At 44.7% G+C, this 17,785-nt stretch overlaps 1 protein-coding gene across 1 annotated transcript in view; it reads right to left on the bottom strand.

Moving 5' to 3' along the window:
- VASP (vasodilator stimulated phosphoprotein) overlaps positions 1 to 14,041 on the bottom strand; it is a 1,088,669-nt gene extending 1,074,628 nt beyond the window's left edge. Inside the window, exon 1 of the mRNA XM_085625566.1 lies at positions 13,629 to 14,041. Within this exon, the coding sequence (XP_085481692.1) occupies positions 13,629 to 13,633 (5 nt within the window). The 5' untranslated portion in view covers positions 13,634 to 14,041. The remainder of the gene's footprint in view (positions 1 to 13,628) is intronic.
- Between the last annotated feature and the right edge of the window lie 3,744 nt (positions 14,042 to 17,785).

Below are 17,785 nucleotides of genomic sequence, written 5' to 3'. Positions count from 1 at the left end.
CATCTGTAGAAGGTCCGGTTGCAGCACAAAAGGTTTGCACTTGACAGAGCAGAATTCACCATGCTGTGCTTTAAGCACAAATGCTACCTGGGTAACAATTGATGGGTTCAGATGTTAGCTCATAGGCTTCGCAGCAAAGTGCACGCTGGCTCAGTGAAAGTTATCTGCACCAACTCCAACACTGAAGCGAGAGATGCCACAGGCATCCTCACGGCCTTTCAGAACTATTATGCTTCACTATATGCGCCTGCATTGGGCCCAGTTGTTGAAACAGCAAGCAATCTTAGCAATGTTAACCTCACTCCTCTGCCTCAAGAGGCTAGCACCTTGGACCACCCTAGCCACGTAGAGAAGTGATCTCGCCGATTGCTCGCCTAAAGCCTCTAAAGTCCCCCGGCCGGGATGGCTTCAACGCTTCGTTCTATAAAACCTTCTGCTCAGTCCTGGCTCCCTTGCTCACTCGACTTTCCAACTCTTTTTGACAGATTCTATGCTGGAGTCCTCTATATCGGTAATCCCCAAGCAGGGCAAGGATCCAACACACTGCAGGTCATACTGGCCCATATTAATAGATAATGAAGCAAAACTCTTTTCGAGTGTTCTAGCATATCGTCCCAATCGTTTGCCGGGTCTTATCGACCCGGACCAATGAGGTTTCATTCTCTCTCGCCAGTAAGGGAATAACACTAAGAGTATATGCCATTTTATAGACAAAATACACTGGTCACTCAAAGAAGCTTTACTACTATCCATAGACGCTGAAAAGGCGTTTAACCAGGTACATCGCTCCTACCTTTTCGAAACGCTGAAACGGTCTGGCTGTGGTGACAGATTCCGGAAATGGATTTGGAGTATTTATAATGCACCCCGAGCTTCAGTCAGGGTTAATGGAACACATCCTGTCATTTTTCTATACGTCACACAACACGCCAGGGTGGCCCACTGTCGCCGCGCCGCTTCTTTCCTCTCTGTATTTGTAGCCCTTGGCACAACGACTGCGGGACAACCCTGTAGTGATGGGGATTGCGTTAGGGTCTGACCACCACCTGTTCAGTCTCTATGCAGACAACGTCATTATCTCAGTTTTGGAGCACTTGACCCTCTCTCCCAGCTTTAGTCTCATAGCTTCAGACATTTGACTCGTTCTCTGGGTTCGAGGTGAACATGCAGAAATCGCAGATCCTGAACCTCTTGGTCGCTCCTCCAAATGAACAAACTTTGAGACCACAGTTTGCCTTTGAATGGTCTGCAGAGGGTATTCCTTATCTGGGCATTTACCTGAGGCGGACCTTACTCAAGATGGTAACCGTCAATTACACTTCCTTCACCACTCAGATTTATAAAGAGCTAGCCGTATGGAAAAGCCTATGCCTTTCATGGATTGGGAGGGTGGCGGCAGTTAAGATGTATGTACTCCCCCGCATTCTCTATCTGTTCCAACTCTACCTCTGCCTCCCCTAAACAATTCACTCCCTTCAATTGGCTATTAACAAATCTATATGGGGTGGAAAAAAAAATCCCACCTTTATAAACACCTTATTCGCAGCTCAAAAGCCGAGGGAGGGCTTGCCGTTCCAGTTATTTCAAGACTATCAAGCTGCCCAGCTGAGGTTCCTGGGGAATGAAATAGACTGCTCTCTGAGAAACACTAGGCGTTTATGGACCAGGTGACGGCAGGCACACAGATATGAAGGGAGGTGTGGCTTCCCCGGGGCCTATACTCCTCGCCAGTAACAAGTGCGGTCTTTAAGATTTGGGATGCTGTTGCAAACAAGTCTGGCTTGACCACCTTCCCCTCCTCAATGACTCATCTCTTTGCCAACCTGGACTCTCCACCCAGTATGTCTCAGTGCGAGTTTCGTAGGTGGATTGACCATGAGGGACTTCTCCCTTTCGGCCAGCTCAAAACTGATTACTCCCTTACCGATGCTGACCAAGTCACATACGTGCAATTGCGTCACTGGGTAATGGGGCCGCAGATATGACATGGCGCGGGTGCGACCAATGACCCCGTTTGAGAAATAGCTGTTCCTCAAGACAGACGACAAACACTTAATATCCGAGATCTATGCACTATTGGGGAAGGGTGAACTGCAGTCCAGGTCCCCGAGCCAACGGAGGTGGGAGGCCGAGACAGGCCAATCCCTTTCTGCCCCAAAAAAATGGGACGATATACATTACCGGGTGCACCACACAGCCCACTCAATGGTCAGCACTGAAACTGCTTACAAAACCGTTTCCTATTGGTACTATACACCAATGAGGCTCCGTGGGTGGAGCACGGGCCTCTCTGGGGTTTGTTGGAGGGGCTGTAGCAGAGCTAGAACTTTACTCCATTTTTATGGCATTCTCCCAAGCTCACTAGATACTGGGATCAGGTCTTGGACGACATTGACGTAGCTTTTAACACCACCATCCAACGATATCCAGCATACACTCTATTTGGGCTCCCAAATCCTCTGATGTACCCTTGCGCGCCATCATGGGGAGACAGATTGCGCTAGCATTGAATGAGGCTCACCAAGTAATACTTTCGCTTTGGGGCACGGATAAGACACTGGAACACACTTCTCTGCTCCACAAAATATTGTTTCTTCTGCGACTGAATTAACTCTCTATGCGCGGACACCGGGACGTGCCTCCTTTTTAGAATCATGGGCCCAGTTTGTTCCCATTCTTTCAACTGAATTTAGAAAATGTATGTGCCCGTCTTATCTCTAGATCCTTAGCCTGACCCCACAGACTCACTCCCCTCTGCAGTTTAGCTGATCAATACTAGCTGCCCTGAGCTTTAGGAACCTTTTTGTATTAAAACATGCTCGCCGTTGTATATCTTTCATAAGCTTGGATGGATGAGGGCGGGGGGAAAGAGACACGTACTTATTTTGCTTTTAACAAAATTCAGCCTAGGTCCAGTGCTTTAAATGGGCCAGTACCGGCACTTTTATATTTTCTCCCCTTGAGTACCGGGACCTTTCCTCTGGAAAGGAGAGTACCAGTACTCATAACGGCCCGGTTTTGATGCGGTTGGTGCTGTGCTCCATCCTTGCTTATGCCATGCTTATTCTGAAGTTCAACACGACAATCAATGGCCTAAACAAACTTCCAGAATTGTACAAACTGTAAAATATTCTAGGACAGTGTTTCCCAAACTGGGGTCCGTGGACCCCCAGGGGTCCGTGACACATGCCCAGGGGGTCCCCAGGCAGCAGTTTTAAAAGCACTGCCAAGTTCCTTGTAGAATTAGCAGTTTTCGAGCAATAATAAAAGTGTCAAGATAACACCAGTGATTAATGTACCTGCTGGAGAGAGATGAAAGTTTTGTCCAGTGGCAGCTTTCACTTATCTAATGTAGCACAGAGGGTTAATATGCCTGTTGCAAAGAACGCATATCATGCATTTTAAAAACAGAATTGTATGGGCATAAGTCAGTTGGTTACTGCTTTTGTCACAGAGATTCTTTTGTTTCTCTGCAGCTCATAAGAGACAATCATAATCTAGCACAGTGACCTATAAACTGTCATCAAAGAGCTGCTTACACACTGCACGGTACAAGTTAGTAACATATGTATTTCCAGTCTTTCATTATCCTGATGCTGCTAAACGGGTTTATTTGGGTGGAAATACATTTTTATTGTTAAAGTCAATGCTAAGCACTGTGTTATGTTCCGAATCCTGAGTTTGTGCTTTTCCATACAAGCACTCTTTAAAAATGCCTACCAGAATGAATGACATGTGAATCCTACACCTTGTAGTCCCCTTTGCATTATGTAACATTTTCTCTACACTGATTTACACATATGATTCATTGTCTCTATATGTGTGTGATGTAAAGTGCTCTGTCATCCTACAATGGTATGAGAGATGCTATAAAACAAATGAAATAAATGTGACAGATGTGCTATGGAGAGATGAGAGGCACTGTTGAAGGGTGACAATAAGGGAATCATTGAAGAACTCCAACAAAGACTGTTGTATCCTGGTGCATATTAAGGTCATCATTTACTAATATTTAAAAGCTAATACAATTCAATATATAATGATAAATGTGTTGTAGAATGCACCATTGATTCCTAACTTTTCTTGGGGGCAGAGGCCACTCACTGCACTTAGTGTGCACTGTATGGGGACTGGTCTGAAAACACTTGCCTGGGCTGCTTTGGGTTTCCCCTCTGACCCTGGCAGGAGCCTTGTACTGTGAAATAAAACTAACTATGTAAAAGTTAATCACAGAGATGCAGCACCAACCTTCCCATTACATTTTCCCATTTTTTGCAAACTCTTTCAATATAAAATACTAAAATCCTTAGTAATTCGAGAATTTGTTTTTGCGTGCACATGTGTGTTTATTTTTTCGAATTACTCTTTTAATGTTTGAAATTTAAATCATACAAATTACTGGGGGTCCCCGCCTTCCAGTGGTGAGTCAGCGGGGGTCCTCAGGAGTCAAAAGTTTGGGAACCACTGTTCTAGGATGTCACATGATTATTAACCAGCTAAAAACTCACAGGATCAGTGTATCGGTTTTTCACATGAAGAAATCGTGACAATCGGCACCTTCTATCAAAAGATCATAAATTTATTAATAAGAAGTGACTCATCTAAAAATGGAAAATGAGTAATGGACATCAGAAATGCCGGTATTTTGGCAAGTTAAACAGCAATCGACCTTATTTTATTAGTAATACTATAATCCTATCGTTTACCAGCGGCTTCTTAACTAAGACAGTGAGGTTATTTATGATAACACTCGCTTCTCTCGATGGATATGTGAATTGGCATTTAAATCCCCCTGATTTTTATTTTCTCCTATTCTTCTCTGATTAAAACGCAGATAAAACAACACATGGTAAACTTCTTTCAATAAGTTGGTGATTCATTTCCGATTGATCGGTGTATGCAAACTACAACTCCCATGAGGCCTTTGGATGGTCCCACAATGCAAACGGTCGCATCTTTTGATCATTATATTTCCGGGTCTTCCCGAGGATGTTCAATTCCATTACAGCGAGATCATTGACTAAGGAAGTTTACTAAAAAAAGAAGGCTGCCGTAATTAAAAGGTATGAATATATCTACATCAGTTATGTGAGAATTTAATGGCGCTTGTAGAGCGCTCGTGGCTACGTGAAAGTTGGGTGCTTAAGACGTTAGAAAAGCGTTTTATATCTGGGAGGCTTCTCGCTCACCTCTGACGGGTGTTCAGTGTATTGTACTCACGGCTACACAAACAGACAGTTAACTCTTGTGAACCCCTTTTTAGCCACGCTAAAAACGACTTCTTTTTCTCTACAGAAGTCTGCACAACGACGGCGAAGTGGTTGACTGTGCCGCTTCATGTTACTCAAGTTGATGCCATGTTAAAACGTTAACGATAGAAGTCAAGGTAAAGAACGAATAAACTAAACTTCCTAACAACGAGTTGCATAATGACAACTATGGACTGTTCCAACACTCGTGTTTACTCATTTTTCCAACAGTTCGGTGACATGTTTTCTTTGATATGAGCCACAAGTGAATGGACTAGTGATCATTCCCGCTTTTCCTTGTAAGTACTATCTGATGTCAAAAAACACAGATAATGACTTTTTTCATAGAGGGACATGTTTCATTTTCTTTCATTCTTATTTTATATGATTTTGCCCTTCAGATATTTCACGATCATAATGAGACACTGAACAGTGATGTGTATTGCACTGCTGGCAGATGTAAGCAGGCTTCTACTGATAGGTGTGTTATGGTTGATTTAGTGGTACAAACGATTGTACATTGTGGTAATAAGGAATTTTTCCCTTTTATTTCAGTTATTTTGGTCCTGAAGAGAGCTCCCCAAGAAGTGGGCTCGAAACGCGTCGACCTTTTGTTTTGTTGTTTGATGTCAAACAATCGTCGGTCATCTAATTTAGGTTATCTCCTGTGCAATGTAATTTTGAGATAAAAATAGCAAAGAGTTTATCGTACAGCCTTGGTATTGCACAGTATGATTTATTGTATTTAAACCTTAGCTATGTTTGGTAGCTGCCCCTGGTGTTGTTTAAGTATTCGAAAGTAGATTCTGAGACCAGGCTGCGGTTGTGTTGTATGGATGGTTGCTGATCAGTGTGGGTGATAATTGTTTGGAGTATTGGACATGTGAGTGGATTGTGGGAGTTTGTAAGAGAGACATGATGTTTGTTGAACATTGATATTAAAGGTATTTTATTGTGCGTGTGTTGATAAAGTTGTGCTGCATTTTCAAAAAATAATTATTTGACATGTAACAAAAATGAAAAGGATGTTAAATTTCAATGAAAAATAAGCAAAATCTGGCTTTTGGTGTTACAGAATTTCTCTTCTATACACCTGGAAAGGTATATTTAAAACAGTATCACTATTGGCAATTTCTGTTGATTTATTATTGGAGGCTCAGCCTTACTGATTGGAGCCAAGACCCTTGATTTGTTCTCTAGTGCTCCATCCTTGGTAGGTCTTTCTGCACAGCCTACAATGGGTTAAAGCGCCTTTCAAACCAAGCTGAAGCCTGGGCTGCGCTGGTTCAAAAGCGCCAGCAGAGCAGCTTACCTTCAGTAGCTCACAGAGCTGCGTGTGCATCTATGGAGTGAAAGGTCGAGTATCGCTGCAGTGTCCCTTTCAGAGTGGGTCTGAAGGTGACAAAAAAAACCTGATTGGCGCGAGCGTGGGCCTCATTGTTCAGGGACACAGTTTGTTAGTATGCCCATTGTTTTAATCGCGCGCAAATCTTTGCCCATCAACCATTTAAATGAGAGGCATTTGCATGAAACAAAATCCCGGCCCTCTAGATTACATCAATGCATTCATGCTTTAAAAAAAAAAAAAAACTGCAGCACTAGTACCGATTCGTCAATGTGCCATTTATTGGAAAACATAGCCCCGCCCCTTGTCCCGCCCCAAACTCCGCCCCCAATCCACTACTTTTTTTTGTGTGAGTACCTGCACTTATTTTTTTCCATTTAAAGCACTGCCTAGGTCACGCTGCCGCTCGCAGGGTTGTAGGTAGTAGATATGTATTGAAGTTAGAACGCGACATGCTGTGTCATAAGGTGTTTGCCTGTTCTATAACAGAATTGATCCTAAATTAACAAAGCACAATGACAGATTGCTCAGCTCGTAAGGCAAGAAAAGTGAGGTACACATCAAATAGACAGAATAAAGTACTCCGCACTGGTCAAATGGCATGAAAGGTCTCAGTATAAATCATTAGGCATACTAACGTAGAGACTTCATTCACAAACAAGCATTAAATTGCAATAGGTCTCGCCTTTCATTAAGTTAAAGCCATTTGCTTTGCTATACAATACCATTAGCAAAGCAAATGGCTTTAACTTAATCAAAGGCGAGATCTATTGCATTTTCACTGCTCGTTTATTTTTGGTTGCAGGCAATTATTTTACAACAGCAAGCAAATTATCTATTTACTATTCAAATAGCATAGAACGCTCCTTTTTTTAAATGCATAAAAAGGTTTCCTTAAGGACCCATTGCTGGCCCTGCCGAATGCTGGGGTTCCCTAGCTTTTATTCCACCTCACGCCTCTTTCTTCCACCACTCTACACTTCCTGTCTCTAGCTCATGAACACCGAGGCTGCCTTGTCTTGATTCCACCTCATGCCTCTTTCTTCCACCTCCGTACACTTTGTCTCTTTATCGCACGCTTGGAGTTTTGTTATTAATTTCTGCTCTCTCTCATATTCACTGTTTTCCTACATGTTTTTCCTTTCGCCGTCTTCTGCCCGCTTTCTCTGGCTCTTGGAGTCTCTCGGGCACGCAGTTAATGTACGATGTTGAAAGATAAGACCCGGTTTCCGGGGTGCCGACGCCAACGCCTGCAACTACAGACAAAAAGAACACTTCACATCCGAGCTGACATCACTGCCACTGCACTATTTACACTACGGTCTCACTAGTTCTCCGTTTGTCAACTTGCTAGGGATGAAAGACATTGCTGATCATGTCAGAATCCAACCTGTGACCAGTGGATTAAGTGCCAATACCAGCAGCAGGAGTAAAACCCACTGAGCTGTTCGACATGATGACAATGGACAAGTTTGAGGAGGGATTCTACAGCCTAGACTGCTGGAACACCTCTCATGTCAGAAATTGAAGACTCGTGATTAAGGTTTTGAATGAATCACTGTGCGAGTCAGACAGACCTGGGCAGAGAGGATTGTGGGATACCTCCATCTGGATAAGATTTAAAGTGTCCGGCATGAGTCATGAGGGTGAGATAGGCGTCTGCTATCCAGGCCGGACAATCAGTAGAATGACTCCTCATGTCTTTTCATGGCATTTTGACTGGGACACAGGTAACTAGAAGGTGAGAGATGTTACGATGCTTGGTTTTGTGTTTAATTTTCTCATACAGGACAATCGTTAGTGGGCCTGTGCGTCTGACGCGTCATTTAACGCAATATCCGCGCGCACAGATCACAATAAAATCTGGGCTCAGTTTGTTCTTTTTAAATTTGATATAACTCGTGCCACTGCCGTCAGCCTGTCTCCAAGCGCCTCTCATGGTTTGGCACTAAGATGATAGTTTATATGAGGACAAAATGATCTGCCCAGGGTCACACAATTAGGTGAAACAATGATGCTGAGATTGGAAGTTAGGTCTGCAGTCACCAGTTAGGCACGTGTCTATACCACCTAACTTCATGCTTGCAGGCTTCCCAGCAGTGAAATGCAGTTGGCGTGCCAAGGTCAGGCACATCTGCGTGCCATTCACTCATGCCATTGCCAGGGTTGTACTGTGCCCATTCAAAGCGTGGCCCCGTGAAGCATGCCTTCTCATGCCCAACGGCCCTTGCTAGGATTGTGTCCAACCGGGGGATGTCTGTGCCTCTCGGACACCTCCTGGCGGAGTGCCCGCGGTGGTCAGTCACCATGCGTCCATGCCCGGGCATGTCAGTGCACCTGGGGTCTGTCCAGGCCTGGGCATCGACGTCCATGCCCGAGCATGCCAGGGCACCGGGGTCCACACCTGGGCACCGGGCTCCACGCCTGGGCATCGGGGTCCATGCCCGAGCATGTTACGGCACGGAGAACCACGCCAGGGCACCGGGGTCCATGTCAGGACACGGGGGTCCACGCCTGGGCTCAAGGGGTCTTGGGACTCGGAGCCGAAAATGATGGACGCTCCCACCTACCAGGATCCGCGGGGGTTGTAGCACGTCGAGGCACCCACCTTCCTAATCCTTGAGTATTGGAAAGGGGGGGGCAGGCGTGGTGGACGGGGGGGGGGGGTCAGTCATTGTGGACACGGGGGGGTCAGTCGTGGACACAGGGGGGTCTAGTTGTGGACACGGGGGGGTCAGGCGTTGTGGACAGGGGGGTCAAGCGTTGTGGACGGGGGGGGTCAGACGCTAAATTATCAAGATAGTTCTTTAACAGAGAACCGTATTTTTGGGCGGTTCTAGAAGGTGACTGCGTTAGTTGGGTTTAGGAAAAGCCATAAACGTCACACCAATAGGAGGGGAGCTTACCTACTTGTACACTGAGATGCGCGCTCTAGCGTACTCTGCTCGTGTTTACTAGCAACGGACTTCTAAATACAGTTGCATTCTGGGAGAAGAAATGTGCCGCCGCCGAACGGCAATCGCACTAAGCGCCGCCCCCTATTAACTGAATCTCCGTCAAATAATTAGTTTACTTTTTGATCCGTTCAATAGCTATCTGAAATAAAATGCTATTTTTTGTGGAACATCTTCATGGGCCTGTGATTTGTAGTATTCTAAAATATACATGTAGTTGCATTCAAAAAGATACCACAAATATTATGAGTATGAAACAAGTTTGATATGGTTAACATCCCTTAAGGCTCCGAAAAATCATGTAGTCACAGTACAACTTCAAAATGGCCCCGTTATTTTGCACAACTTATTAGTCCTCTGTCAGCGTCAACGCCACTTGTGCCACCATTCCAGGGAAGGGACCGTCTTGTGTTTCAGGCATAAAGGCTTCAGGTACACAAACAGCTTGAGTATGCGGGCTGAATTATGTTGTCAGCCGCTCAGCTACTCGACGAGTTGATGGGCAGGGACCGTAACCTGTCTCCTGACGAGAAGAGGTGTAACGTTCGCTGGGATCACGAGACTGAGTGCTGCCACTGTTTCGAAGCAGGATTGCCTTTTCTTCTCAGCTGACTCCTGGCCCAGCGGTCGTGCGCAAAGCTATGCCAGACCACCTTCCCTGGACCCCAGGCTTTGCCGGGCCAATAGAGGGTTACGTGGAAAACAAGCGCACGCCATGACGTATTTGCTCGGCTTTTTCTGCCGAGCCACTTGGACGGCCTCGCCTGCCAAAAGGTTTCTTGTCTGTATGGGGCCATGTGTTTGGCCCCATAAAGATAAGAAACCTTTTGCGACCAACACAAAGCAAGTGAGTCCGTCCAATTGGGACGGCTCGAAAAGCCAAGCAAAAACGTCATTGACACCTCTGTTCCAATGGCTGGCCACCGTTTAACATAAACGGTGACGCCGGCCAATGGAACAGAGGGGCAGGGCTTAAAGCCCCTTACAGAAAACACCCTGTTAACACTAAATCTCGCCAGCGAGACTGCGCATGCGCGCAGCCTACGCCAGGCGAGACCTAAAAATGAGCAAATCATCTGGCACATCTCCCAACAAGGGCACATTTTTTAGGTTTCAGAGCGAAAGGCACGCTCTCGACATAGTGGGATATTGCTTCTTAGGGCAGTACTAAAAAGTATATTTTACATAGATCAATAGTAAAACTAGAAAATACGATACATCAAATAACATACATTTAGGAACACATACGTTCACGCATAAACAAGTACCGTGATATTTATGCAACAAAATAAAACAATACACAGTGCAACTGCTGAAAGCAGAATTGTGCCAATAGTTTTCAATATGTTGCAACTACCGGGATCATTCTGCTCCTGGCTTCCTTCTCCAGAAATACAAAATGTATGCATATCAGCTCAGCAAATAAACACTATCATGTAACGTATTATATATTGCTTATTTTCTGAAAAGGAAAAAACACATAAGAGAAACATGCACCTGGGAAATTTATTTTTGCTATTCCTATTATTTTAAAAGCCACATTTTCTGTCACTATTAAACGAATGTCAAGGTAGGCTGGCTAGCCTAGCCATGCCAACTGAAGCCTGGGAATGCTAACTAAAACACATGAAAATTAAATCTTATTTTCTAAGAAAAAGTGGTAACACTGCCACCTTATTTAAGCAGCTTTATAAAGCGTTCCGATTACTCTAGAAGCTGTTATGCGAATCTATGTGTGACAAATTATGATAAAATGAAAACACCTACATTAAAGGGACAGAAAATCAAGTTAGTTACGCAGGAAGGAGACGGCAACAATATATACCACCCTCTATAACTTGTGGGGCAGGCAGAACTGCTCAATTATCAAGAAAGAAGAGGGGCCCCTTCAGAACCAAAGGAGTAGGGCACTATTCAGTATAAAGAAAAGAAAAAATCCTCTGGACAAAGCTACGTCAGTCTGAGTGCTTGACCAACTGCTGCACTTAAGACCTAACCCTTGTCACTCACTCAAACTGGAGACGATTGGACCATATATAATCAACAGGTGAATAAAAAAACGATAAAATTATCAAAATATACAAAATTAAATTTATTCTCAAATATAAAAACAATACAATAATTGACATTATATCTGACAATCACATAGACAATACATAATTACAATAGACTCACAAAAGCATAAACAATAAATAGTAAAAGAAAGAGAGTGTAAAACAGACAAACAAAATAAGTCATTAGAATTTACATATCCGTGGTATAACACTACTTCTGGCGTGGAACTTGGTGTTTTTATAAGTTTCAACACGTTCTAACGCCTGTGTTCACGGATTATGTGGTTAAAAAGGCGTTGACACGTTTCGATGGGTTTAAAATATTTGTTAAAAAGCCTTTTTAATCAACTCAAGAGAGTCCATCATTTTGTCTTGATAAAGATGGAAATATTTTAAACCCATCGAAACGCGTCGACGCCTTTTTAACCACATAATCAGTGAACACAGGCGTTAGAACGAGTTGCAAATTATAAAAACACCAAGTTCCACGCCAGAAGTAGTGTTCAACCACGGATATGTAAATTCTAATGACTTATTTTGTTTGTCTGTTTTACACTCTCTTTCTTTTACTATTTATTGTTTATGCTTTTGTGAGTCTATTGTAATTATGTATTGTCTATGTGATTGTCAGATATAATGTCAATTATTGTATTGTTTTTATATTTGAGAATAAATTTAATTTTGTATATTTTGATAATTTTATCGTTTTTTTATTCACCTGTTGATTATATATGGTCCAATCGTCTCCAGTTTGAGTGAGTGACAAGGGTTAGGTCTTAAGTGCAGCAGTTGGTCAAGCACTCAGACTGACGTAGCTTTGTCCAGAGAACTGCTCAATTAGCCAATAAGTTTCAATGCCATTCACCAAGTCTACTCAAAGAAGTCAGCCTACTTGCTTTTATGTGGGGAAGTAATTCTTCCAAGCTTATAATTTCTGCTTCATCGTAACCAAACAAGAGAACTAAAGAGAGGGTGTCGAAGCGGGAAAAAAAACAATTTGGGGTTTATTTCAGAAAAAAGATGGAGGGAAGTAGGCCAATTAGTTTTAGAGAAACTTCTGAAAAGTGTGTTCAGCGGATTGCCTTCGGGAGACCCGAGACAAGATTCCACAGGTCTCATTGGTTTCCAACTAGCCTCCAGGGCCACAGGCCGGATCATACCATACAAGGACGATAAGCAGCCTGCTGAGGGCGTGGATCGTGCTAACCAAGAAGTCATTTACGGCGGGAAGAAGAATGAGAAGGAAACAGACACCATGTCGTGCAGAGTTGCGCTGAACCATACATCTAAGTTAACTCGAAATTTCTCCAGGTTAGTTCATCAAATGCCAATAGCACAAATTACCTCTGGTAGATTATAAATTGTATGCATGAACTTTACATCCCTCAAATACAAAATTTAAGACGCACTGCGCTAAGCCAGCGCAACTCGTGATATGCCTCCTAACCCCCGTATTCCAATGTAGATGGAGGTCAAAGCACTAACGGCCACAACTATTGTGGCTGAAGTGGCAGGCAGTAAACGAAAATACTCAACAATGCGTTTCATATGTCTGCTTGGACTCTCAAACGACTCGGGACAGCACTTCAAATTAAACAAGCCCAAAAAGGTCTCTCCATTGGAAGGAAAGAACCTTTAAACTCTCCTGATTAAAAAGATGAGTTGAGTGCCGGATAACTGTTGTACTTGTACCCACAAAGCCTTCAGCTCACTGATGTCGTCAAGAAACTGGTAATATCTGTGATTAAGCTTTTTGACAACGCTGACAAAACTATAGAGAAGCCATTAAAACTATCAAGTACCCACCTAAAATCACCAAAACCCGTGCATGTAACAGAACTGGTTAACCAGGCTGCCGTAAAAACAGTATACAACACTCTAGGTATGCAGCATCCTGTCAGTACACGGGGCAGGCTACATCTGAAGCTGAGGATTAAAGTCCATGAAAAAGCATGTAAGTAAAAAGGGAAGTGAACTTACATAGGGCACCAGTGCAGTGCACACGAACGGTTGATGTAGAACTCACCTCATTGTGAAGCTTTATCAATTCACTTTGCTGTCTGTGGTTACGATTCCAAAATAATGCACGAACAGGATGTCAGGGAAGCGCTTTGTCTGATGATCCCCTACGTACCAGAACAGGGATAGTTGCCGTTACAGTCACAGCGGGGAAGAGCAGAATTCAACCAGTAACTCGTAAGTCTTACTCAGCCCCCAGCTTGGCCTCCAACGTTCAGTATAATAATTGTAAATTTACTTCCTAGTACTTCACTTCACACTCTCTCTCTATGCAGGGACAAGAAGTGTTTTGGACAGATCCGAGTCAGTATCTTCTCCACTGTTCAAGGCCTCCGGTCGTCAATGAATGTTTCACTTAAGATTTCGAAAGGGGCTCTTCTCTTTTACTCTAACTTACTTCTTCCTTCTCATCTCTCTTCTAAACTCCACACCCTAAACCCACAATGCTCTGCTCTCCGAACTTCCTCACAGGGACAACCGTCTTTCTTAAAAGGGCAACGGCAGCCCCGCTCTTTTTTAAAGCGGCGATAGATTAGAGGAAGGATATCGCTCGAAATCCAATGATAATGAAGTAACCATAGAGGTGGGCGAGCCAACAAATAAACTGGGAGAACTGAGCGAAGGGTCTGACTTGGCTCTTAGAACCCGTGTAAGAGGCGAGCCCTGAAACTGTTTGCTGTGTAATTTCATCAAACATCATGACATAAATATGATACTCTGTTCAAAATTCTAAAAAGTGTACATCTTTAACATGTGGAACCTTTAACAATAATATGTCACATTATACCCTTGCACTGAGAAGTACTTATTCAAAGTGGTAGTTTTTAAACATGAACATTCCTGCCTCGGTCCCCACACTGGCAGTAGCATTATTAGTGAACCAAGAGGCAAAACAGTTGTCAATGTGAACCCTTGTCCCCACACTGGCAGTAGCATTATTAGTGAACCAAGAGGCAAAACAGTTGTCAATGTGAACCCTTATGTGGCCCGAGTATTATAGAGCAACGTTACAGTCTAATAAATCAAACACAATAGGTTTTTGTACACCTGGTATTCCGAGCTCATACATTTGAAAGTGCTTTCATACGCAATAATGAAGAAAAAGTAATTTGAGTGAAATAGAATATTTGCTTAAGATCATACAAGGTAAGCAGGGAAGCTGCGATTTATCTAGGGGTTCTGGTTTCACTTTGTACAAATCAGTCACTAATTAGGTATCTATTTGTCTCTCCTTTTATTTTTTTTTATTATTTTTTTTTTTGAAAAACCTTTATTGACATTTCAATCAATGACACGTACGGGCCTACAACCCCCGGGGCCGGCCGCTAAGCAGTCAGAGTAACAGAAAACAATTTTATCACAGACAGCACCTCGGGAAGCAGATTCTCCACGCTAGCATACTCTCGGTCACTGAACAGTCCAAGGAGGAGATCAGGATACAAAAGGTTTACATTTTATAATAAGGGGGGATGGAGGATCAGGTGCCGAACAGTTTCCCAGCAGCGAAAGATGGCAGGCAGAATAATAAACGTAAACAATAGACAGCAATCTATCTAATCAATGGCGCTGAAACAGGAAGTTCAGGATGTGAAGGAAAATCACGGCCATTTGCGCCTGCAGTCCCCTGCCCTGAGACCCGGAAAACACCACGGAATTGCAGCACACAGGAAAAGGCAATGATTAACAACGAAGGAGTTCTACAATGCTGATCCCAGAAAAGAAAGACAAAGAAGAATAAGAGAAGAAAAAGGAGGCCATGGAAAAAGAGGTTAAAGACTGACGAATCCCCTCCCCCAACCCCCCACCCTGCACCTCTGCAGATGAGTACGGCCCCCCCCCCAGCAGTGTGCCTGTCGCCCCGGAACCAGACCCGAAATATAGAAGAAACAGAGAAAAAGGAGTAGGAAAAGAAACCCCACCAGACGGGGGGTAGAGAGAGTATTAATAAACTGGAGGAGGGCCTTCAAAACATGCCTCCGGCTTCTCCCTCCCGCACCATATGCTTCCCCCCAAAGCAAACAATAAACAACACAAAATCGACCATGTCAAGGAAAAATGGGGAACATTACGCACCTATTACACTAACAGTTATGCCGTGAGAGCACGCAACCCCCGAGCCCGCCCGCCTAGTAGATGACCACCTCTGAAGGATCAGCCCTATCCTTGGCCACTCTTCGCAAATCTACCCATGCAGACCCATCGACCCAGTGCCATGTCCAATGTTACAAGGAAGAGGAGCGTCCGAAAAAGACCAGGAAGCGACACACACAGGTGGGGTGGAAGTCTCTGAACAGCGACACAGTCAGCATTACGGAGGGTCGTCTTTCCCAGTGCTGCCACAGGATCTGCACTGCACACAAGGTCCAGGAAGGCGGAATCAGCCAGAGCAGGCGACCGTTGCTTGAATAATGCCTGGATCGCCGGAGGCTGCGCACGGGACAAGGCCACCACCCCCCACTCAGGTACAAAACCTCCGGAACAGACCAAACCCACAGCCAGCCGATCACACGTTAGTATACTGTCCGGAGTTTCCAGCCGGTCACTATTCACAGGGGCGGCCACAACACTGTCCTCCTGTGTGCAGTGTAGGAAGTCCCTGCGTACCTGGGGACAGGCAGGCCGCAACTGGTCCGACGCTGATGCCACACCATCAAGCTTACTCCCCAGCACCCAAGCGCCGTAAACCAAGGTAGAATGAAGGGCACCGATAGCTTCGAGAAGGTCACCGTACCCCAGTACAGCTCCCGGCGCTCACTCCGCTACGCTCCTCATAGTCGCACACTCCCAATCTTGCTGCGACCCAGTGTACAGGATGGTGGACTTCGTCCTATCAAGATGGCCGCCGGGTAGGTCCAACCCAGATTGGGACCGGGACCCAGGAACACGCGCCTCAAGTTCCTTGTCACTGGAAACAGGGCACCGGGGGCAGGCAAAAATATGTATCCGGTGTGTGGTCACGGGCAACAGTCATCCCCACCACGGACCAGCGCCCGCGAAAATCCGGGAGCAGCCCGCAAGAATCGGGACGAGTTACGGGCGGCGTCCGGGCAGCTCACCGGCGAAGGCTGAGGCAATCACCGGAGAATCTTGGAATTGCCACCTTGGGCATGCTCTCGTTCCGCTCCGCTCAGTGGTAGGAACGACCACAGCGAAATGTAGGCCGATATTCGGACCGCTCCGGTAGTCCGACTCCACACAGTCACCAAAGGCCGCTGTTGTTGAACTGCCGCCCGTCCATGCTGTCCACTCGAGGTCCCGGTTTCAGGGATGCACAGGCCGCAAACTTCAAATGGACATTTCTCCGGCGGTACAGCAGCCAGAAACTTCGGAGTCACACGATCGGTTGCCGCTCTCATTCACCAACACGGGCATATAGCGCAGGCTAAGGATCTCATGCAGGATATCTGTGCGGGATGCGGAGGTCCACGGAGCCGGGAGCCTACGCTGCCGGCCCGGTCGCCATCTTGGCTCCTCCCTCTTGTCTCTCCTTTTAGTGTATTATTTTAATGCCTTGTTTTTACCTCTTTTTACAGTTTTTATATAGCGCAAACTGGACATGAAGATATTGGAGAGCTTTACAAGACTACCAGTTATATTACATAAGATCACATTCATTTTTTAGGCAGGGTAATATTAAGTAATTTGCCCAGAATCATAGGATGTTGAGCCGACAGGGAGACTCAAACTTGGTTCCCCAGTTCTAAAGTCAGAAGCTTTGGCCCTAACGCAACATCCTGGGTAGAGTGAGGGTGGCAGACAGTTGATAAATTCTTTATTGCGTGATTAATAAAATCATTGCAATCAAAATATCTTCACAATCACATAATATATAAAATCAGAAAACACTGTAATGCAAATATTATTATTCCGGTCACAGCGTTGATTCCCTGTGCCAATCTAGCTGCAGCAGCAGCATCTCTTGGCAACTCCGGTGTAAAGCTCCCTTTTGGTTTCCGCGACGTTTGAGGCGGTGAGTTACAGTCACTTTTATTTATTTATTAATTTTATTAACAGTTTCTTAATAACAAAGAGACACATAGCTTACAATACATCGGTTGTAAATTATAGAGGAATAAAACCACATCATGTACAATAGCTCAATTTGACTAGCGAACTTATATCCATGAGTGTTAGTCTGCGTAACCTGTAAGTCTAAACTGCACT

The sequence above is a fragment of the Triturus cristatus genome, chromosome 9 (genome assembly GCF_964204655.1).
Source record: "Triturus cristatus chromosome 9, aTriCri1.1, whole genome shotgun sequence".
In the NCBI taxonomy this organism is placed as follows: Eukaryota; Metazoa; Chordata; class Amphibia; order Caudata; family Salamandridae; genus Triturus; species Triturus cristatus.
The sequence above is the reverse complement of the archived record's forward strand: the minus strand, read 5'-3'. Positions and strand labels throughout refer to the sequence as shown.